The 23,893-nt window shown below is 50.2% G+C and overlaps 1 protein-coding gene across 1 annotated transcript in view; it reads right to left on the bottom strand.

Annotated features, from left to right (window-relative positions):
- Nucleotides 1–1,120: 1,120 nt before the first annotated feature.
- KAZN (kazrin, periplakin interacting protein) overlaps nucleotides 1,121–23,893 on the bottom strand; it is a 515,581-nt gene continuing 492,808 nt past the window's right edge. The window contains exons 11-15 of the mRNA XM_007980471.3: nucleotides 17,878–18,109; nucleotides 16,102–16,203; nucleotides 15,372–15,538; nucleotides 7,029–7,143; nucleotides 1,121–4,818 (exon numbers count right to left, since the gene is read on the bottom strand). Of these exons, the coding sequence (XP_007978662.3) occupies nucleotides 4,654–4,818; nucleotides 7,029–7,143; nucleotides 15,372–15,538; nucleotides 16,102–16,203; nucleotides 17,878–18,109 (781 nt within the window). The 3' untranslated portion in view covers nucleotides 1,121–4,653. The remainder of the gene's footprint in view (nucleotides 4,819–7,028; nucleotides 7,144–15,371; nucleotides 15,539–16,101; nucleotides 16,204–17,877; nucleotides 18,110–23,893) is intronic.

Genomic DNA, 23,893 nt, shown 5'->3' on the forward strand with positions numbered 1-23,893 from the left:
GGTTGGGCAGAATTTTTTCACCATTATGTCCCCAGCATCTAGCTCAGGGACTGCCTGCCTGGGATGGTCTTCCCCCAGATCTTTGCAAGGCTGGTTCCTCAGAATTTAGATCTCGGTTCAAAAATCCTCAAGGATCCCCTGCCCTCTACTTGAAGTCCCGATCACACTTGTCAGTATCTGAAATCAATCACCCTGGCCACTGGTGTGTTTCTTATCTCCCTTCATGACCTGTGTAAGTTCTCTCACTGGATCTCCAGCACCAAGGACCGGCCCTGGTTCCCGGGAGGATTGACTAATGCAGTATCTGTGGTCAGCCTAGAGAAACTGGCCGTCCCCAGTCTGTCTTTTAGCGTCTTCTAACTTCTCGTGTCCTCTCCATTTAATACACACTTCCAGAGTGCTCAGCCCCTGCCAACATGAGCAATGGGCAGGGCGTCCGACTGGGTTCCTGCTCCATGAGAAGCACACAGCCTGGTTTGGGGAGGTGGGGCTCCATCAGGGCTGTTCGGATACCTGAGTGGAGCCCACAGACCAGCCCCCACTTTGTGTGGTTAGGGCTGTGCTAGGAAGGCCCATCTGTGTGCCATGACCTTGGAACTTGACGTGAGATCGCTGGACCGGCAGCAGCACCTGGAAGCTTGTTGGAAATGCTGATCTCAGGTGGGACTCCAGAATTCCCACACTGCACCTGCACTCCCCAAATACCTCCCCACCAGCCGATCCAAGGGCTTGGGGCAGTCCGAGGAGCACCTGCCAGGGCGCCTGGGGTCCCACCGCTAGAGATCCAGCCCAGCAATCTGAAGATGTAAGTGCCCCCAGGAGGAGTGACAGAGTGACACAAATGACACAAGGGGAGGGGACTTGTCAGGTGTCCCCTCCTACTGCAAGTTCCCAGGGCAGAAGGCAATGTCCCCACAGGGACTTTTCTAGACACTCCAAGTGCACCTGAATTGCACTTTGAGTGATGCTACCTGCTAAGGTAAATCCTATGCTGGGAGGTGGGGGGAGGGGAGTTCACTAACATTGCAGGGGGGCAAGGGTTGGGAGAGTGTATAATTGTGAGGATGAGCCTGGAATTTGGAGGGAGATGGACTGGGTTCGGGTCCCTGCCCCAGGATGTCTTAGCTTTACAAAGCTGGGCAAGCCCCTCCACCTTTCCGATCTCAGCTTCTCCATCTATGAAATGGGTTCATAATCTCACAAAGAGGCTGCTGGCAACACTAAATGAAAAAACAGAAAAAAGCCCCCTGCGCCATAAAGTGCTGTGCAGTAGGATTTATTGTTACAGTGTTAAAATTCACTCTCGGGGAAGTGATCTGGGGCCACGGCCCTAGGAACCGCGTCTTTGTTCAGAGCCATCCCATTTCCCCTGCAGCCACAAAAGGCCTGCATGTGTCAGGGCTCGGGAGATTCTCCTCACTGGCCAGCCATCGGCAAGAATGCCAGACCCAGAGGCTGCCATTGCCCACAGGGTTTCTTCTTTCCATTCACAGCAGGAAGAGCCCTCCGGAGCCTCGGAATGCAGAGTGGAAGTGGTGGTGCCCAGGACGCATGGGCTCTGATGGGAAGGGGGAGGTGGGCCTGAGCATGGGCCTTCTTCCCCCCAGGTCAGAGAGGCCTGGGTGCCCCTGGAGGGAATGCTGAGGTCACCTCTGGCCAAATCTTCCTGTTCTGCCAGGACCCAGCCCTGTTCAGTGACGTCAAGCTTTTGGATCCCTGTTCTGGGACCCTCCTCCCTGGCCGGGCTGTGTAGAGACGCCCTTCTCTCCACTTTACTGGGTCCAGATTATTGTGTGGCTTCTCCCCTCCTCTGCAGCCTGAGGTCCCAAAACAGCGATGCTGACAGACAGACAGATTTCTCAAAGAAAGGTCCCGCTCAGCCAAGGACAAAGGGGCCTCGCAGAGGCTTCTGGGGGTGAGAAAGCTGAGGGTCTACCAGGCAGGTGCCTTCTGCACCCACAGGTGCAGGCTGCAGCAGCTTTCCAAGAAGCACATCCACTTCGTCCCCAGGTCCAGATGCCACATCGCCCTGCAGGGACCAAGACCACACTCAGGCTGCTCGGACAGGATGTAGCGGGCCACTGTCCTGGAGCTGGCCCCTCTGTAGCCTGTGACAATGAACTCGAGTCTCTCTGCCAGGTCTCCGCCTTCTGTTCTTGTCCACCCTTGAAGCAGAGTTGACATTTTGGGTTTTTCCAGCAGACAAAGCTCACCCAATCTGACACTGTGGAGGCTGTTAATTTAACAACCAACCCATCCTCATGTTGAGAAACCAGCTCCAAATGCTCACCTGGCTGTCAGGGATGGGGAGCCTCATGGGTGAAAGAGGGATATGATGGCATAATCTAAATCAAAAGAGACATTGGCGGTTGCCCGTGTTGCCCCGGGTCTGCTGGCCTCCTGCTGTGAATGTTTCAGGTAATTCCATCTCTGCCAGTGACCCCCAGTTGTCCACTTGTCCCCAGCAAGATCAAACCATGTAAGTGGCCATTTCTGACAACTTGGGTGAACGTTGGCTTCACATCATCAGCTCTGCGTTCAAGTGCCCTGCTACCATTCTGGCTCACTCTGCAGGAATAAGTGCCTGCCTGGGCGCGCTGCCATTGCTGCCTCCCAAAAGGCAGATTCTGGGGTCCCAGCTCGTCCAGGCTAGATGTGGCTTGGGGGTGACCTGTGGCACCAGGTTGGAGGGAGGTCTCACCTCTCCTTTCTGAGCTGTGGATTGCAGCTTCAGGATCCTATGGATGAGGCTGAATGTCATGAAGATAATGGAATTTGGAGTCTCAACAAAGCCAAGCCACATGCCAGAGATTCGCCACCTGGGGCCCAGGATCAGAAGTGTGTCCTTAGGAGGCCGAATATCCACCTGTCTACCAGCTAGACATTTGGTCTCAGATAGCAAGAAAGGCTATGCTTATGTGGTTGGGGGAACACCATGGTCTTCGGCATGAGAGAGGTGTAATTCTCAAGTTCATCAGAGCTCGGCTTCCCCCATGAGAGGAAACAATTTGCCAGGTTGAAGAACACATGCTTTGAGGGTTCTCAGAGGCTGACACCTGTTGTGAATCTTGAAAACTCAAGCCCCAGTGCAAACAGCCTCAAAGGAGATCAAGCATCATGGTTCCAACAAGAGACTCGCTTTGATAACCCGATGTGTAAGCAGAATAGCAATGCAGCCGTCCTTCCCTAATCATCACGTGGCTGTCATCCGGTCAATGAACTGAAGCCCAAAGACTTGGGTCAAACTGGTTTTCAAGACTGTGCTCATGGGATTTATATGTTTCTTGAGCCCTGTTGGGGGCCTCTTGGCAGGTCTGAACATTAAACATTTCTTTTCTTCCTTTTGCACACTGCTCCAACCAAAACAGTTGGAGAGAACTAGCTCTATGTCATTTCTGTGTTGTAAATGGGAAATTAGCTACCCCATAACTTCCCATTGTCTCCTGAGAGGTTACAAAGTGTGTTACAGATATTAGCAAGTGTTAATCCTCACGATGTCCCTGGGAGGGAACCAGAAGTATCATAGATGAAGACATTGAGGCACAGAGAGGTGAGGCCACTGGGAAGAAGCCACACAGCATAACAGTGGCAGGTCAAGAAAAGGGCTGGGGTTCTCCCCACCAACACTGAATGATTTTGCTCTGTGGAGTTTGTGTCTCGGTTAGGACATTGGTGAGCTATGTCACCTATGTTTCAGGTGACAGGGACATCACAACAAAGGTTTGTTGGGTTAACAATGTCAAGCATTTCCCTGCCCTAGACCCCAAACTCATCGCCACATTCCATACCATTGTCATTGGGTTCAACAAAGCCAAGCCACAGGCCAGAGATTCACCATATGGGGCCATCGGTCATCCCTGATCCTGTTGTCCCAATAGCTTTCATTCTGGTGATAGGATATCTGCATCTCCTAGAAATGTGGCTGCTAAGCCCCACCCCTGCACAGATCATTCACCAGCCCCCCACTCAGCGTAGCCACTCCTGGGTGGATCAGCGAACAGCTCTTCCATACGTCCACCTCCATGTGTCACAGAGCTTTTCAGGTGGAAGGAATGACCAGCCCCTATTTTGCATTCTCCCAAGAGAGATTCAGCGAGAGAAGTCAGGACCCAAGTTCTCAGTCAGGGAGGGTAAGGATGCTGCAGCCGAGAGTCCCCCAACCCCCGCCCTGTCCGATGTCTTAGCAAGAGGCAGCACTTCCTGCACTGGCTCTGCCAATGCACTGGGTGCTGGTGTGTGAGGCTGGGGCCTCCCTGTCCCCCAGAAGGGTGTTTTGGGAAACTGTGGACCTCTTCCCACCTTGGCAGCTCAATTTAAGGCTCCAGGGACTGCTTGGCTGCTCCAGTGATGGTCACTCTGAGGTGAAGCCTGTGTATCCTGGATGGAGGCAGGGCTGGACACTGTGACAGGTCCTCTGGGTCAATCTCCAGTTGAGCAGGAAAGTCCGTGGCCCACCCAAGACAGGTGGGCTGGTGTCTTCTCTCTCCTGGGAGCTGTGGAGCTGAAACCACACAGTCTGTTGGGATATTGCCCAGGAGCAGGGGACATCCTCAGCCTGCGGCTGCTATGTACAGTGGGAACGGCACCTGGGGCCATCTGGCTTCTCTTCCTTCCTGGGTCTCTCACGTAGGGTCTGGTGGAGCCACCAGTTCCTTACACGTTGGTGACTTCCAGGCTGTTGTAGCCTTCCAGATGGCACTGTTCCAGCCTGCTCTGGGCGTCATCGTCTCCACAGTCTTCGTTTTGAAGAGAGCCATAGTCATCATGGAAATCGGGATCTTTGCTGCTGAAGCCCCTTCCTATCTTCCCCAGGGGCAGCTGAGAAGACAAGAATATGATCAAAGGACAGGAAGAAGAGAAACAGGAATTAAGAATGAAGCTCTGGGAAAGGTCTCCAATTCTAATTGCTGTGTGATTGAGTAACTCACTTAACCTGTGTGTGCTCCCCCTATTAGTAATAATACTCCCTGCTCAGGGAGGCTGAGGGGAGTCTGTGAATGACCATTAGGGGAGAGCTTTGTGTCCCCCCGCCCCCGGAAGGATTCAGCTGGTTACCAAGGGTGAGGACAAATATCATCGGTCTGATTATTCCTGATTCACAAAAGTCTCCTTCTTTCCTCCTTGGTGGGTGGAGAGTTGAGGAAGTATGTCCTGGAGACTACCTGTGAGAATGTCTGAGCAGGCTCGTGAGGTCTGACTGCACTCCCAAGTCAAGGAGGAATATTCTAGACAGCCTGGTGTGGCAGAAAGAATGTGCGTTTTGGAGACTCGTAGACCCAGGTTCAGATCCCTGCTCTGCCAGTTCCCAGCTGTGTGACCTTGGACAAGTCACTTCCCCTCTCTGAGCCCATTTTCTCAGCTACAAAATGGGAATAGTGGTTTCTAACTCCCAGGTTTGTTGTAAAAAGTAAAGTCCCACCAGTCTGGCCAACATGGTGAAACCCAGCCTCTCCCAAAAATACAAAAATTAGCTGGCCGTGGTAGCGAGCTCCTGTAGTCTCTGCTACTCAGGAGGTTGAGGCATGAGAATCACTTGAACCTAGGAAGCAAAGGTTGCAGTGAGCTGAGATCGTGCCACTGCACTCCAGCCTGAAAGATAGAGTGAGACCCTGTCTCAAAAAAAAAAAAAAAAAAAAGTCAAGTCCCATCTGCAAAGCACATAGCAAGTGCTTGCACTGAGTAAATACTTGATGACTAGTAACTATTATTATCACACACAGTAGGCCTTCAAAATACCTCTCTCTTAACTGTTATTATCACACACAGTAGGCCTTCAAAATACCTCTCTTAACTATTATTATCACACACAGTAGGCCTTCAAAATACCTCTCTCTTAACTGTTATTATCACACACAGTAGGCCTTCAAAATACCTCTCTTAACTATTATTATCACACACAGTAGGCCTTCAAAATACCTCTCTCAACTGTTATTATCACACACAGTAGGCCTTCAAAATACCTCTCTCAACTGTTATTATCACACACAGTAGGCCTTCAAAAATACTTCTCTCTTATTGCACACATCTCTGTGTTAAAGTAGTCACATTAGTGCTTTGTAATCTTTATTTGACTGTGTTTCTTTCCAGACCAGTGTTTCCCGATCTTCTTTTTTTATTATTATTGCTCCCTAAGGAGACTTTTTAGACAGTTTTTTCCTAATTGCACCCCTGCTGTGAAATTTTAATGCCACAGACATACTACGCCTCTGCTTGTGTACCATACGTACATTTGTGCTTTTACATAGAAAGAATAAGAATTTTTGCCACCACTTCCACCCCCCACCTCCACCAAAACAAATTTTCGCTCCTTTGGGGGCAATATTAGTCCCAATTACTAGAATGCATGTTCTAGAATGGAGCTTCTTAAGGGTAAAGTGGCAATGTATTCATGTTTATGAATGAAGGGGGATCATGCATTCTTCAAATGGAAGACGTTTTGGATTACCCAGTTCTGCCATCTGTGTCTGTGCATTTCCACTGAGGAATCTGTGTCAGTTGGAGTCTGTGCAATCGGACCTGAATTGCATGTGTTTTCATACTGTTTGGTTGGAGTCACCAGAGGTTCATCTTTGCTATTGGTCAGGTCACTGAAGTCCCAAATCGAAATCAGTGATTGGGGCTCAGAGTTTGGGGCTGCGCTGGAACCCTCTGGGCAGCCTGGCTGAATGCAGGATCCACCCCACCCCAGAGATCTCCTTTTCCGGGAGACCAAGGTGGGTCCCAGAATCTGCATGTTCAGTAATAGTCCCAGGTGACTCTGATGCAGGCGGGTGAGACCTGCACTTTGAGATCCAGGCGCTACTCGAAGCCCTGCGGGGGCTTTGTGCACTGTACCCAAAGCATCGTGAAGGTTCCTTGAAGGTACGTCCTGGATGCCCCTGTGACCCGGCCTGGCACTCCACCTTCACAGGCCAACACAGGAGCCACAGAGCTCCTGGGAGGAGGAAAAAAGACCTGCAGCTGGGAGGAGGAAAAAAGACCTTTCCCGGGCGCGCAGGACCCACAGGCAAACCCGTCGAGTGACTTACCCGGCCAGCTTTGTACTTGAGGCCGCTGCTGTTCTCCTCCTTTCCTGCCCGCGTGACGCTGGAGGCCCTCCCAGGGGGCGTTCCAAAACGCTCAGCCTCCCGGATGCCTGTGGAGCTGGGGAGAGGCCCATTTTGAGTCAGCAGGGGAGGCTCAGTCACTTCCCCAGAGACATACACACGTCCATTGGTGACAATGACCACAGCTGCCAAGACCGACTGATTACCTCTCACATGCCATCCTTGTGCTCAGCACTTAAGAAGTGTGATTCTCACAACATGCCTGGGGCTTGGGACTGCCAGCCCAGCATTATAGACGAGGGAAAGGAGGCCAGAGACAGCAAGCAATTTGCCCAAGACGACACAGCTGCAAGCGACAGAAACAGGTCTCCGATACTCCAAAGTCTTGCTCTTAACTCTTCGGTGTACTGCGAACCCTACTGCAGCAGACTTGAGATGAGTATCTCAGCATGATAGCTAATTAGCTGCGCTGGGAGAAGCATGAGGAGTCTCCCCTGCTCAGAATTTGCAATCTGTGTCGCCCACCTGACTTTCTGCCTGAAGTTGCCCCCATGACTCCCTTCTTTGTGCAAAAGCATTGAAGCTTCTGTTAGAATAGGATTTGGCCAACTACAGCCTGCCTGCAGGTCAAATCCAGCTGGCGGACTGATTGTATAAATAAAGTTTTATTGGAACTCAGCTGTGCCCATTTGCTTACGTGTTGTCTATGGCTGCTGTCTTGCTATAAGGACAGAGTTGTAGACTTTTGACAGAGATCATATGGCTCTCAGATCCTAACATATTCACTATCTGGCCTTTTACAGAAAAAGTTTGCATATCAATGCTGTGGATAAACAGAGTTGGGACGAGAGGCCTGGCCTGGAGCCAGAAGTCACCACGGAGGTAGACTCATTAAAAGAAATGAAACTTCTAGGCCGGGCATGGTGGCTCACGCCTGTAATCCCAGCACTGTGGGAGGCCAAGGCGTGTGGATCACTTGAGGCCGGGAGTTTGAGACCAGCCTGGTCAACATGGCAAAACCCCATCTCTACTAAAAATACAAAAAAAAATTAGCTGGGCATGGTGGTGCACACCTGTAATCCCAGTTACTCAGAGGCTAAGGTTGAACCTCAGGAGAATCATTTGAACCTGGGAGGTGGAGGTTGCAGTGAGCTGAGATCGTGCCACTGCACTCCAGCACAAGACCCTGTTTCAAAAAAAAAAAGAACCTTCTAGCATCCTTTAAGCTGCTTCAGAGAAGTTCTTCGTCTTCTGGGGCAAATTTTGCTGAGAAAGTTCAAGGGAGGGGAGTGGTGTGTAGGAGACAGCACTGATTGAATGGCAAATGAGCTACGTTCTCAAACCCACGGGTTCCACAGGCTTCCACATAACAGTGAGGCCCTTGCTCAGTGGTGGGTCAGGAAATGAGGTCTTCGTGAATGGCCCCTCTCCTCCACCTGGAGACGAGATTCCCCAGGTCCGGTGGGGAAGCAGCTGTAATTGCAGAAGCCACAAAATGTAAACTCAGGCAGCTGGCTGTTTGCTCTCTGGTACAGAGGGGTGCTGGAGCCCCAGCTCATGGAACACGAGCAGTCAAATGAGCCTGGGAGAGCCTCAGGGGTCCCATCTCTTATTTTCACTGAAGAAGAGACAGAAGACCAAAGAGGGGGTATGTCTTGTCTGAAGATACACAAGACACCCAGTGGCAGGGATGGAAATTGAACTTGGGCCTCTGGGATCAAGGTCTAGACCACGGCCTTCCCACCTTGGGATTTAGGGTAGGACAGTGGTCGCACATGTGGGCTCCATGTCAGCAGCCTGGCTCGATGCCTTAGCATAGCCTGGGCTGTGTGCTGAGCAGAGTGGGGTTAATAACAGAACTTCCTCCTCAGGTCACTGTGAGGACTAAATGAGGGGATACACACAAATACACACACACACAACACATATGCACACACAAAAACACATACACATAAATACACACAAACACACATACAAATACACACACATACACACAAACACACATATATACACAAACACATGCGCACACATACACAAATATACACATAAACACATACAAATACAAACACACAAATACATACACAAATACAAACACATATATGCACACACATACACAAATAGACACATGCACACACAAATACACACACATACACACAAACATACACACAATATGCACACACACAAATACACACAAACACATACACACACAAATACACACATACATATACACATGCACACACATATATACACACAAGCACACATACACATATACATATATACACACATACACAAACACACACAAACATACACAAATACCACCTAAACATGCACACATACACAACACACATATGCGCACACACATACACAAATACACAGACACATACACAAATACACACACACAAATACACACATACATATACACACATACACAAGCATACACACATGCATACACATATATACACACACAAAATCACACACAAACATACACAAACACCATCTACACATACACACATACACAACACACATATACACACATACACAAACATACATACACACAAACATACACATACACACACAAACACACAAATACATACACACACCCATACACAAACATACAGACACACATACACACAAGCACACACACATGCACATACACACATATATACACACACACACAAATGCACACATACACAAACATCACATACACATACAGACATACACCTACAACACACATATACACACACATACACAAACACACGTATACACACACAGAGAAGTACAAACACACACATATACACAAACACACATACACACAGATAATACACACATATACACACAAACACACATACACAAACATACACATACACACATATACACACAAACAATACACACATATAAATACACAAACATACAAATACACACATATCTACACACACACACACACACACCCCCATATATATACACACACACAAATATTAAGCTCTGTGTAACAATAGCAAGAGTAATTGCTACAATTACATCTTACTGTGGCCAACCAAGGCTTTGGGGACACAAACCTGATCGGAGTTCCTGCTCAGCCGTTCCCTCCATATGTTTTGGTGCAAGTAGAACACCTTACTGGGCCTCAGTTTCCTTATCTGTACAATAAAGTCCAGTAAGCAGCCCTCGTCTTTTTTCTTCTCTGAGCGAGGGTCTCGCTGTGTTGTCCAGGCTGGAGTGCAGTGGTGCAATCTTGGCTTACTGGTCTCAGGAGATCCTCCCACCTCAGCCTCCCAAGCAGTTGGGACTACAGGTGCATGTCACCACACCCAGCTAATTTTTGTATTTTTGGTAGAGACAGGGTTTTGCCATGTTGTCCAGCTCCTGGGCTCACGTGATCTACTGGCCTTGACCTCCCAAATTGCTGGGATTACAAGTGTGAGCCACTGTGCCTGGTCAGCCCTGGTCTAAACTAGCTACCCTATGCAGAGAAAGTGGTTGTCTTTCTGTAGACAGAGAAGCACAGCGTGACCTTGGCCTCCACTGTGCCAAAATATCCTCCCCCCATCTAGGCCTTTGGATTAAATCCCATGAAAACATAAAAGCTCCAGGGATAAGCCAAGCACAGGGCCAAGGTCTTTGGAAGCTTTGAACCGAACCTATTAAGTATTTCTAGTCACTTAGACCTCGAGGAAATGGTACATTGGAAGGAGAACTTTTGATGAGGGAACGTTGTGGAGAATGGCGCATCTCACTGGAATCTCCTGAGTCAATGCAGGGCACCCCGGGCACTAAATTGGCATCGGGGTGCAGGAAGGAAGGTTGGGGGGTGGGAGTCAGCCTCTGCCAGCTGAGCCAGGTTGAGCATTGAGTCTCAACCCATTAACCAAGGATTTACAAGGCTGGAGAGGCACAAGACGCTGTGCTGGAGAAAATGAATGGAAAGGAAAGAGTACTCGAGGGCCACACTGTGTGCTGGGCACACTGTCAGCTCCTTGCCACGGTGGCTCAGCAAACCCTCTGCAGAGCCCTGGGAAGAAGGGGGTGATCATCCCCATTGCAAGCTGAAAAAACCGTGGCTCAGAGAGGGTAAGGTTTTCGCCTAAAGTCACACCGATGATGGTGGAGGAGCCAGAACGCAGCCTCAAAGGCCCCGCTGGGCCCCATGGCACATAGGCCCACGCCTCTGGGCACTGAGCTGGTCCAGTGATGGGTCAGAGATGGTTTGAGGGTGGGGTGGAGCAGCATCTCATATAAGCTCAATGTGTCCTTCCACCCCCATTCGGGCGGCCTGCTGAGTGACCGGAGAATAAATGTTTTCCATCGCCTGTGTCTTGGGAAGCCTGTCGGCCGAGGAGGTAAAAAAGGTGACAGGGTTCTCTTATTCTTTGTGTTTGAGGGTCAAGTCTGTTTGAGTTTGTAATGGAATTGTTCTTCTCCATTGAAAAGCTAATGAGAACGCTGGAGCAAACTGACAGAAGGGGACTCCCAGGCAGCTACTCCAGAGGAAATTGTTGACTGCATAGAGATTCTTCTGTCTCCAGATGAAGGCAGGGGCAGAAGCGCTCAGTTCCTGCTGGGCCTCTATGTATCAAGCAGGCTGCACACAGTTTGCCTCCCTGAACCTTTGGAACAAAGCTACAAGGTTGGTATGAGTCATATTCCCATATTACAGAGGAAGAAACTGAGGCTCAGAGAGGTAAAACCTAAAACCACTAGCTCATGTTCAACACAGCAAGAAAGCAGTGATGCTGGGACTTGAACCCACATTGCAGCCATTGCCCTGCAGAGGAGGAATGGGAGGCAGCAGTGGTGGGGCTAAGGGTGGGTTTGGAATAAATCACTAATATTTATATTATTGGGTGTCTTACGGTGTACCGGTTCCTTTGCCAATTGCTTTATGCATTGTGTTACCTCATCTTGCCATCAACTCTTTGGGAGGCAGATACTGATTACCATATTCATTTTGCAAATGAGGAGAGTACAGTTCAGAGAGGTTAAGTAACTTGCCCAAGGTCACACAGCCAAGATTAGCGCTGCTGGGGTTTGAACTTGGGTTGCCTGGGGCTAGAGTGCCACAAGGCATTCTGGATGGATTTATGTCTTCACTTAGATGTCTATGAAACCAGTTTCTTGCCTGGATGGGAGCCAAAGCCTTTCTTTGATGAGTAGAGACCCTCAGAGATCTATTAAAAAAGGGAAAGAGAGAAAACCTGGAGTGGAAGCAGGCCCTGGGCTGGAACTCCACACCATCCACCTATGAGGTCTTCACCCATCTCTATAGCTTTGTGAGAGCAGGACATGGATCACTCAAGTGCCTGCGCACAGTAGGTGTTCAATGACTGTAGAGGGTGGCTTTTATGGCAAAAGGGGCACTATTCCAGCCTAGATCCCAGGGGAGAGAGATCAGTTCCAGAAAGAGCTTTTGACTTGGAGTAGAGACCTGGGTTCCAGTCCTGCTATGGTTCCAGTCCTGCTCCTCTGTGTGTCCTGTCCCTGACTCTTGTTTTAGTGACAGGACATATTGCCTTCAAGGCACATTCGGGGACTGATCATGCATTTTCATCAAAATTTTTGTTTTGACTCCTCCGCTCCCCTGGCAGTTGCCTTTGGGAAACCTCTGCTCCTCACTGCATCCTTCCTGCTCACTGGTTTTATTCTCCAGGTCCTTAGTGCACAGTCCTATGATTGGTGCATTGTTGGCACTGGACCAAGATTTATCGGGTGATGCAGGAAGTCAGTGTGTGTCAAAGCAGATACCATGAGACCATGGCAGAGACTTCTCCTTGGCGCCTTTGGGTCATGTGCATTGTCAAAGTTGTGGGAGGAGGGCTAGAGATGATGTCATATTGGGAGCCATAAGCTCTTGGTGAATGTGGAGCCTGGACAGAGTCATTTCCCTCTTATCTTATCATTGGGAGGTTCATTGCTTTCATCTCATTCTTGAAGGAGTCCCTGCCCTACCACAAAATAAGAACCCACCCTATTTGTCCCCACCAGGCCCTTCTTTGGTGCTCCCTGACTAGTCTTTGACAGTCCTCAACACACCTGTCACCTCGTGGGTGGTCAAAGGTTTAATCAGATACACGAATGCCTGCTAATATTTAGCTACAGTCATCTCTCCAGGGCTTAGAAAAAATTTGTTACAGATCATGTGGCTCCAGAAGGGAGGTCAGGGAAAGGGGATAATTCTGAGGAGAAAAGGCTTTTCCCTGTGTCTTTTGATTCATGGCTCCTGGAAGAGGGTTTTGTTTTTCTGTTTTGTAGAGATGGACCCTCGCTCTGTTACCCAGGCTGGAGTGCAGTGGCATAATCATAGCTCACTGCTGCCTCACACTCCTGGGCTCAAGTAATCCCCAGCCTCAGCCTCCTGAGTAGCTGGGATTATATGGTGCATTCCACAACCTCCAGGTAATGTTTTAAATTTTTAGTAGAGACAAGGTCTCGCTATGTTGCCCAGGCTGATCTTGAACTCCTGGGCTCAAGTCATCCTCCTTCCTCGGCCTTCCAAAGTGCTGAGATTGCAGGCATGAGCCACCATGCCTGGCCTAAAATAGAATTCTTATCAAACATTGTCTCCGTAAGAACCACCCCAAAATGCTAAAAATGTAGATCCCTGTGTTCTGTCAGCAGATACTGGTCCTGCAAGTCTGAGGCAGGACCAGGGAATCTGCATTTTACAATAGCTTCAGTGATTCTGCTGCAGGGGTCTGTGGGCCTCACTTTGAGAACAGCTTGGGTATCAGCCTGCCAGTAGGGAAGAGCAGCCCAGGACACCTGGACCCTGCCATACATGCACAATTTTTCCTTAAGCCTCAGTTTCCCCACCTGCATAACATGGGGAGTGGCCCAGCTGCTCCCTAAGGCTCCATGTGGTTTGGGGGTTTAGCACTCAGGCCTGAGTTAGAGAGTCCCACGGTCAAATCTGGGCTCTGTCAACAAAATCAACAAACCTTTAGATAGGCTGATTAAAAAAAAAAAAAAAAAGAACAAAATTCCAACTCAGATCACTAAAACCAGGAGTGAGTGAATGAGAGAATATGACTACCAACTTTACATATAAGAGGCATTATAAGATAAAAAGTATATGATCAACTACATGCCACCAAATAAGCTAACCTAGATGAAATGGACAAAATCCTAGAAAGATATAAGCTACTGAAACTGCCTCAAGAAGAAATAGAAAATCTGAATAGACCTCTAACAAGTGAAGAGATTGAATTAGAAGTCAAAAAGCTTCCCAGAAAGAAAAGCCTAAGACCAGATGGCCTTCACTGGTGAATTCTACCAAATGTCTAAAGAATAACGAACACCAAACCTTCCAAGCTTTTCCAAAAACTAGAAGAGGAGAGAATACTTCCCAATTCATGCTATGAGGCCTTTATTACCCTAATAACAAAATCAGACAAAAACGTCACACAGAGGGAAAACCATAGACCAATATCCCTTGTAAAGATAGATGCAATTTTTTTCAACAAAATACTAACAAAGTTAATCCAGCAATATATGAAAAGGATTATACACCGTGGCCAAGTGAAATTTATCTGAGGAATGCAAGGTTGGTTTGACATAAGAAATTCAATCAATATAATACACCATATTGATAGAACAAAGGTCAAATCTAGGATTTGCCACTTACTAGCTGTGTATCTTGAGCACATAGTTTGGTACCTTTGAAGAAGTTTCTCCATCTGTAAAGGAGGGATAGTGCTACTGATCTCTTGACGTTGCCAGAAGGATGAAATTAGATAGTTCATACAGCAAGTGTTCAATAAATGATCATCTAATCCTAAGTGCATCATTTTAAGAAGAGAATCCACTGGGATGGGGACTGGTTTAAGTCCAGGTGTTCATTCTCTGGTCACTTTTCAGATGAGGATACTAGGACAGGTGGGCTGATGTGGTCTGCTCACCTGGTCCATAAGCATCATTAATATGCTCATTCCTAACTCCAAACCTTTGTCCCCACAGTTGCCCCACCTGGACCAACCAACTCAACCTATTAGGCCAGTGCAAGTCCTCCTAGCTACACTCCACCTACATGTGGCCTTTCCTTACATGTGCACTGCTTGCTGTCTCTTCTCTAAACACCTGGATGTGTTTGGATTTAATATACACTTAATTCAACATCTGACTGCTCCTCTACCTCGTTCTAGTCTATGACCTTTGGGCAAAAGCACTTTGCTTCTCTGAGCCTTGGTTTCCTGATCTGTAAAAGGAGACCACCATGGTGCAAAGAACAAATGAGAGGCCGTAAGTGATGGGCCAGGATGGAGAGCTGGACCATCTGCCTCCAAAGCCCTGAGCTGTACTGTAGCCAGCAGCCAGAGCCCCGCCCGTGCTCACTTGGCTGGGTGGAAGACGGCGCTCATCTCCTCTGCCAGGTGTCTCCGGAGGATGTGTTTCCCACTGGGGATACCCAGGGCAGTGGCCATGGCCTCAGCATTGAATGTCGGCTCCAGCACCAGCACAGCCCCATGGACGCCGCTGTTGGTCAGGTTGTCTGCGTACTCCTGTGGGCAAAGGCAGGGGGCTTGTTAGCCTGCAGTGGCCATGCTGCTGACCTGAGGGGGCTGTAGTTCCAAGTGGGGCTCTGTCCCCAACAGCAAGGGCTTGACCCCCTGGGAACCAGTTAATTTGCTGGTGAAGATGAACCCCTCCCCAGTTTTTTAGAACCACAAGGGCAGGGACCTCCTGTTACTGAGATGGCCCCTGACCCTAGCAGGAAGTCATCAATATTTGTTAAATGAATCTCAACCCCACAGTTGCTTAGGAGAGTGGGGCTGGCACAGCCTCCCTACCCCGTGTGAGAAAAACATCATGACATGGGGCTTCTATTTGGGAGGTCAGCAGTTCCCTCCTCCTGAGTGACAGGAGGCAGGTAATTCTTGCTGGGCCTGGGTTAAGATGCTCCAGCCCACACAAAGGGGAAATTAATTTGTGTGGGATTTGCCCATTGATTTGTATGAGATCTGTGTATTGATTTGTGTGCAGATTTGCATATAGATTTACACATATATTTGCACGGGATTTGCATGTACTTGAGAGCCATCTTGACCTCCGCCATCACCCTCACCTTCAGGTCGATGTCTCGAACCCACTTGAGCACCCGCTGGTTGGTCCACACCACGGGGTCAATGTTCTGCGTCTCGCAGCGGGCCCGGCGCTCCTGGAGGGCCTTGTGGGGAGACAGTGGATCACTTGGAGGGACAAGGGTTCACGCAGAGGCCATGTGTCGAATGGGGGCTCCCCGCACCTGTTTTTTCCCCCAAGACAGAGTCTTGCTCTGTCACCCAGGTTGAAGTGCAGTGGTGCGATCTCTGCTCACTGCAACCCCCGCCTCCCAAGTTCAAGCAATTCTCCTGCCTTAGCCTCCCGAGTAGCTAGGATTACAGGCACCAACCACCATGCCAGGCTACTTTCTTTTTGTATTTTTAGTAGAGATGGGGTTTCACCAAGTTGGCCAGGCTGATCTCGAACTCCTGACCTTGTTTATGATCTACCCACCCTGGCTTCCCAAAGTGCTGGGATCACAGGTGTGAGCCACCAGGCCCGGCCCCTGCACTTCTTTTTACATGTAACTGCTATGATGTCCCACGTATGCCTCCTTGGCAGACTGGGGACCGAGGCCAGGGCCCGTGTCCTTGTCACTCCCTGTCCTCAGTGTGGCATGGGGAAGGCACTGCTGCTGTCCTCGCTCCAAAAACAGGAAACTCTGACTTTGCCCAGAGCCACACAGTGGCACGTCTTGGGGTCTGAATGAAAACCCATGTTTGGCTGATTCTAAGTCCTCTCTCACCACGCTGCCGCCATATCACAGGCTTCCCTGGGTCCCACAGGGACTGACCCCAGTGTACACAGTAGGTACACAGCAAATGCTTTTCAGTTGGTGTTTGAGAAGGGGGACAAAGGGCCGGAGGGTCCCCTCTTCTGTCCCTCTTCTGCCCTTGTATTGTTGGGCTCTGACATCACTCTAAGAAAAGTCAGCTGCCTGGACTACGAGCCCCACGGTACCCAGCAGCTCAGGCCCCTGGTGACCTCTGCAGCAACCCGCACCACCTCCCACCTGAAAGCCAGCACCTCACCCAACGGGACTCTCAGCAAGTCTGCTGCCACGGATCAGTCCTTCGGGCCTTCACCACGCTGTTCCCTCTGCTGAGCTGCTTTTCCCCTCATGTCTTCTACTGATCCCTGGGGTTCCTCCTTTGGCTCTCGATTTAGTCATTGCTATCTCTGGGGAGCCGTCCCTGAGCCTACTGGAGGCTGCTTCTCTGGGTTTTCTTTTTTCTTTCCTCTTTCTTTTTTTAAAAAGCAAACACTTAAAAATTTTTTTATTTTAATTTTTGTGGGTATACATAGTATGTGTATTTTTCCTGGGTATTCATAAAGCCCTGGGCTTCCCTCATGGGGACAATCTCCCACAATATTGGCACCACCAGCTTCCTTGTGGTTCTCTCTGGTAAGCTGTTAGCTCTCCAAGGATGAGGGCTCCCATTTCCCCTGCACTGAGCACAGTGCCTGGCCCGCACCCAATAGGGGGTTGTTGGAAAGAAGGAGGAAGAGAAGATGGCTGGCTGGCTGGCTGGATGATGGATGGATAGGTAGATGGATGGACAGATGATCAATAGACCCTGGATGGCTGGATGATGGATGGATAGGTAGATGGATGGACAGATGATCAATAGACCCTGGATGGCTGGATGATGGGTGGATGGGTGAACAGATGGATAGATGGGTGGTGGGTGGACAGATGCATAGATGGGTGGTGGGTGGACAGATGAACAGACAGTAGATGCCAAGGGGAGAGGGGCGGGCAGTGGAAGGCACCCCCGCCCCGCGCCCCGGTCCTCACCTCCCTGCTGAAGTTCACTTGGTACAGCAGCTCGATCCCCAGAAGGATGCTGACCTGGTGGAACTTCTTGGACACGTTCAGGTGCTTCTCCAGGTCTCGCTTCATCAGGGAATTCAGCATCCGCCCATCAACCAGGTGGTTCTGGAAGGCCTGGGAGTACTGGGACAGGCCGATGTCATTCAGCCAGGCCTTGGCCACCCAGTGATGGTCCAGCTCGGCAGCTTTGGACAGGCTGAGGAGGAGACACAGCCAGAGTGGATGGGTGGGGAAAGGCAGCAGAAACAAAGGGACTGGCAGAGATGGGTGGAGATGCAGAGAGAGGAAAAGCAATGGGGTGGGGGGAGTACCAAGAGATCCACAGAGACAGACATGGACAGGGATGGAGCCGAGAGATCAAGAGGGAAAAAGGATAAAAAAAAGAGACAGAAAGAGCAGAGATGGGGAGAGAGGTGGATGGAGGAGGGAGACGGAGAGAGAGAAAGAGACACAGAAAGAGAGAATAAAGAGAGAAAGAGACAGAGAAGAAGAGAGAGAGACATTGAGAGAAAGGAGCAGAGGGAGATAGAGAAGAACCAAGAAGAAGAGGGTAGAGAGAGAGAGAGAGACCGAGACTCAAGAACAGAAGGGGATCAACAGAGAAACAAACCGAAGGAAACAGGAGGAGAGAATCCCACACACAGACGCAGCGAGGGTGAGAAGGCGCAGGGGCGGGGAGCAGAAGGGCCATGTGTGGCGGGAGGCAGCACCTCTGGGGACCCCGCTCCTCCACCTAAGCCCCCCTCATTTCCCTGGGGGCCTCCACAGCATCCTCAAGACCCACAAAGCCTGGGCTTGGCCCACCTGATCGGCGCATCCCTCCCCAGTGCTCTGTGGTCTGTTTTCCTGTTTCGGGGATGTTGGATGTCCACTCAGGTGGGCCAGGCAGGTCCTAATCATGCGTGAAGAAGGCAAAGCTGCCGTCCTCGCTCTACAGATGGGATGTTCCGACTTTACCTAGAGCCACACAGTGGCCCATCTTGGAGTCAGAATTAAAGTCCACGTTTGACTGATTACAAACCCTCTCTCTTACCACTGCACTGCCAGGTCTCAGATTTCCTTGTGCCCCAAATAGAAATGACCCCTGTACCGGCCAGGCGCAGTGGCTCATGCCTGTAATGCCAGCACTTTGGGAGGCCGATGTGGGCAGATCACGAGGTCAGGAGATCGAGACCATCCTGGCTAACACGGTGAAACCCCGTCTCTACTAAAAAAATACAAAAAATTAGCCAGGCATGGTAGCGGCCGCCTGTCGTCCCAGCTACTCAGGAGGCTGAGGCAGGAGAATGGCATGAACCTGGGAGGTGGAGGTTGCAGTGAGCTGAGATCCCACCACTGCACTCCAGCCTGGGCCACAGAGTGAGACTCTCTGAAAGAAAGAAAGAAAGAAAGAAAGAAAGAAAGAAAGAAAGAAAGAAAGAAAGAAAGAAAGAAAGAGAGAGAGAGAGAAGGAAAGAAAGAGAAAGAGAGAGAGAGAGAGAAAGAAAGAAAGAAAGAAAGAAAGAAAGAAAGAAAGAAAGAAAGAAAGAAAGAAAGAAAGAAAGAAAGAAAGGAGGGAGGGAGGGAGGGAGGGAGGGAGGGAGGGAGGGAGGAAGGAAGGAAGGAAGGAAGAAAGGAAGGAAGGAAAAGAAAAGGAAGGAAGGAAGGAAAAGGAAGGAAGGGAGAGAGGGAGGGAGGGAGGGAGGGAGGAAGGAAGGAAGGAAGGAAAAGAAAGGAAGGAAGGAAGAAAGGAAAAGAAAGGAAGGAAGGAAGGAAAAGAAAGGAAGGAAGGAAGGAAGGGAGAGAGGGAGGGAGGGAGGGAGGGAGGAAGGAAGGAAGGGAGAGAGGGAGGGAGGGAGGGAGGGAGGAAGGAAGGAAGGAAGGAAGGAAGGAAGGAAGGAAGGAAGGAAGGAAGGAAGGAAGGAAGGAAGACCACTGTACCACGTATACAGCAGGAGCACAAGTGCTTGAATTTTCAAGCGGGTGAAAGTGTGGCTGTGCCTGGCTGTCATTCCGCTGCTCGCCACACAGTGGCAGCCTTGCAGAAGGAAGGAGGGTCACCACATCCCACCTGCAAGGGACTTTGCAAAATGCCCCAGGTCTGACAAGTGGGAGAGCGTTGGTCTAAGTGGGAGGTGCAGGGGGCCACGAAGGGACAGTGGTGTATGTGAAAGGGACAGTGGTGGGCTTGCAAAGCCACTCCATCCTGCTCCTGGGGCAGCAGCCAGAGACAGCTGGTCATGCCACCCTCCTGCTGAGGGTCTTGGGTGGGTCCTCTCTGTCCTTCCGGCCTTCATGCCTGGATATGCATTGAGCCTCCTGTGATCACCCTGCTGGAGTGCATGCTGCCATACAGTGGGCTCCTCTTCCCTCCTAACCCCCTCCCCTCTTTCTCCAGGCACTCCTGTCTCTGTATTACCCATCTCTAAGGCTCTGGAAGGCACCCTTGAGGGAGGACTCCCAAATTCTCCACTCTCTTCTGAGCATCTAAGCTCTGGGATCTTTTCTGAGCTCCTCTTTCCTCTCTTAGCCTCTAGCTGCCCTCTTAACGCTGCCTGGCTGTCACAGACATGTCATACTTAATGGCACAGTTGTTCCCCTTCACTGTCAGTGTCACCGTCACCCAGAGGCCCTTCTCTGTCACCCAGCTCCCAAACTGATAGCCCGTCCTTGTCTATCGGTCACTCTGGTCAGTGCATCCTCCGTCCCCTTCTCTCATTTTCCAGCTGTAGGCTTCAGCCATCTCTGGTGTGGGTTTCTGCCACTGTCCCCGGCCATCCCCCATTTCCCGCCTTTGCTTTCCTTCTATTCCACACCCCACCAGGACCGCCAGGGGGTCCTTTAAAAATGTCAGCCTGATCCTGCAGTGCCCTGCTTAACACTCTGTGGCTTCTCTTTGCAGGAATAAAATCGCAAGTCCTTTGAGTGGCCCACAAGGGTCACCCGCAAACAGCCCTGGCTGACTTCCCCTCCCCCAATGCACATGGGGCTTGGGCTCCTGGGGGCCATTTCCTGGAGGCACTGAGCTCTTCACCCCGCATTCCCCTCCCTGGTCCGGCTCCTTCCAGCCCTGCCCAGGGCTCACCCCTCCTCATCCCTTGGGCGTCCAATCTCCCTTTTCTCTGAATTTGCTGTCTTAGGTTGCCCCCAAGTCTGCTCACTGTCCCTAGTGCTTTCCTTCAAAGCTCTAATCACACATTGAATCTTAGCAATTAACTGGTTTGGCCACTAGTTTATTTTCTGTCTTTCCCACCTTAGCAGATAAGCTCTGTCAGGACAGAAACTGTGTTCATTGCCCAACAGCACAGTGCTACGCGCACACTAGACACTGATTGAATGCTTGCTGGAAGAATGGCTAAGCGGAGGATGGGCTTGCAGCTTGGTTTCACTCTCCTTCCCTCTGCCCATCAGCCTCCCAGAACCACTTGGGTCTGCCGGACTCCCCTTGTCTCTGGGCCTGTTCTCTACCCCACCCTATTTCCCCGGTGAACTCCTATGGACTCTGCAGACACGTCTGGGCTCCTGGAAGCCTCCCAAGACGTCATGCTGGGTCAGGAGCCCTTCTCTGTGCTGAAAGCCCCTGGGAGTCCCCATCCCTGGACCAGTCACATTGTAGTTAATGGTTACACATCTGGCCAGCTGCCTCACTGGATGGTCAGCTCCTGGCGGGCAGGACTCGGGGTTGGCTTATCTGTGAATGTCCAGGGTCCCTTCAGGCTCAGAGTTCACACTCACCAGTGTTTGTCTCATAGTTGAATGTGTGGATGACAGAGCAGGGCTGGGTGAGCAGGTCATCTGCCCCAGTCCACCTGGAGGCCGCCCAGCTGGAGCTCCTGAACTGGAACCTTCTGGTCCAAGACTACCTCCCTTCTAGGATGAAAAGGTCCTGGGGCTGTCCCCCTCCCAGTCCCTCAAGGGCCAGCCTCAGCCTTGTACAGAAGGACCCTTCTCTCGGGCAGGAGTTGGAGCCCACAGCCCTCTGAGTCAGATGCCACTGGGCCAGGTTTGATGGAGACTAGAATGGCCTCCTCTCCTTTCTGAGGCAAGAGTTTGGTCAGCAAATCAACGGTGCAACAAGAGTTGCGGTGGAGAGCTGGGGAGGGGACACCCCACTTAACCTACTCAAGAGAGGCCCATCCATAATCAGCAATCTCCATCTGCGTGCCCACAATTAATGTGCTCCTGCCCTTCAGAAATGTTCTCTTTTCATTAACGGTGTCCCCATGGGGCCTCAGCTTGGTGATATGTTCCCAGCTGTTGGTTTGAGCTATTTATTGTAAGAGCCCAAGTTGAATAAAACAGCAAGATTTTAAAAGGAATTCAGACATTTTATAAAATTTGTCACTGCCCTGTCCCTGGACTGGAGCCAGATTAGACTCTGAAATCTGAAAACAGGCACAAAATTTAGATATTGTCTGGGTCACAGCACAGCACGGAAAACAGGAGGCTGTTCTGGTTCTATTACTTTTTAGCTCTGGGACCTTAAACCTCTGGGTCTCCGTTTTCTCCTCTGTAAAGTGGGGAGAATCGTGCTTGCCTCATGGAGTTGTAGGGACTAAAAGAGAGGAGAATGTGAAGCCCTTAACACAGGGTCTGGGACACACCTAGTGTTCCATAAACAGTAGTAATAAAAGCTGTCACTGTTCTTGTTTTTAACACAAAGGCAGCACGGGATACTGGAAAGACAACTGACTTTGAAGTCAGGTTTTTTGTAGTGTGACTTTATGCTCATGATTTCTCTACATCTAATTTTCGCCAACTTTATTTTTGAGACGGAGTTTCGCTCTTGTCACCCAGGCTGGAGTGCAATGATGCAGTCCCGGCTCACTGCAACCTCTGCCTCCTGGGTTCAAGCAACTCTCCTGCCTCAGCCTCCTGAGTAGCTGGGAATACAGGCGCCCACGACCATGCCTGCTAATTTTTGTATTTTTAGTAGAGACGGGGTTTCACCATGTTGGTTAGGCTGGTCTCGAGCTCCTGATGTCAGATGATCCACCTGCCTCAGCCTCCCAAAGTGTTGGGATTACAGGCGTGAGCCATCGTACCCGGCCTTCTCCGTCTTTAAAATGGGAGTAAGCATGTCTATCCTGCATTGATGTTGTGAGGGTAAAAAACATGGTATCCATAAGGGGATGATGGGTTGGCAGGGGGTTGGTGGGTTTTGTCATTGATATTTTGTAGATAAGGTGACCAGTCCCAGAGAGGAAAACATCATGCCCATGGTCACACAAGGTGTCATGCCTGAAAATGGTCTCAAAGATGAACTCATTTAGAGTTCTTACCCCCAAGTCCACGGACCCCTGAAAGTGGGTGGGCCAGAGTCCCACCCACCAACCCAATGCAGTGAAAAGTTGTGAAGTTTTGTGTATTTCTTCTAGAGAAAGTGTCAAAAGCTCTTATTAGATTCTTAAAGTGGCCATGATCCTCAAAAGTTTAAAAACCACTGTCCTAATTTAACTCTGTTCATTCTCAGGTGGGAAAACAGTCCCAGAGAGGGCAAGGTCATGTGGCAAACTGGAGACAGGCCAGATTCCCACTGGGAATAGAAAACTTGAAATAAGGCCTCTGCCTCCTCCAGGAAGCCCTACGGGTGTCTAACGGCTGGGCTCCATGATCCCTGGGACCACAGAGTCCTGGTTCCTGGAGGTTAACAGGGTGCCACTGTTAGGGATTAAATGTTTCCCTCTGCCCTCCCCCTCCCCAATTCATATGCTGAAATCCTAACCTTCAATGTAATGGTATTTGGGTCTGGGGCCTTTGGGAGGTGATTAGATGAGGTCATAGGGGTACTCTTCTTGATGGGATTATCGTCCTTACAGGAAGAGATCAGAGGCATCACTCTCTCCCCATCCCCCTTCCTTCTTCCCCATGTGAGGACACAGCAAGAAGGTTGCCTTCTGCAAGCCAGGAAGAGAGCCCTCCCCAGGTCCCAACCACGCTGGCATCCCGATCTTGGACTTCCAGCATCCACAACTGTGAGACGTAAGTTGTTGTCTAAGCA

Source organism: Chlorocebus sabaeus, chromosome 20 (assembly GCF_047675955.1).
Source record: "Chlorocebus sabaeus isolate Y175 chromosome 20, mChlSab1.0.hap1, whole genome shotgun sequence".
Classification (NCBI taxonomy): Eukaryota; Metazoa; Chordata; class Mammalia; order Primates; family Cercopithecidae; genus Chlorocebus; species Chlorocebus sabaeus.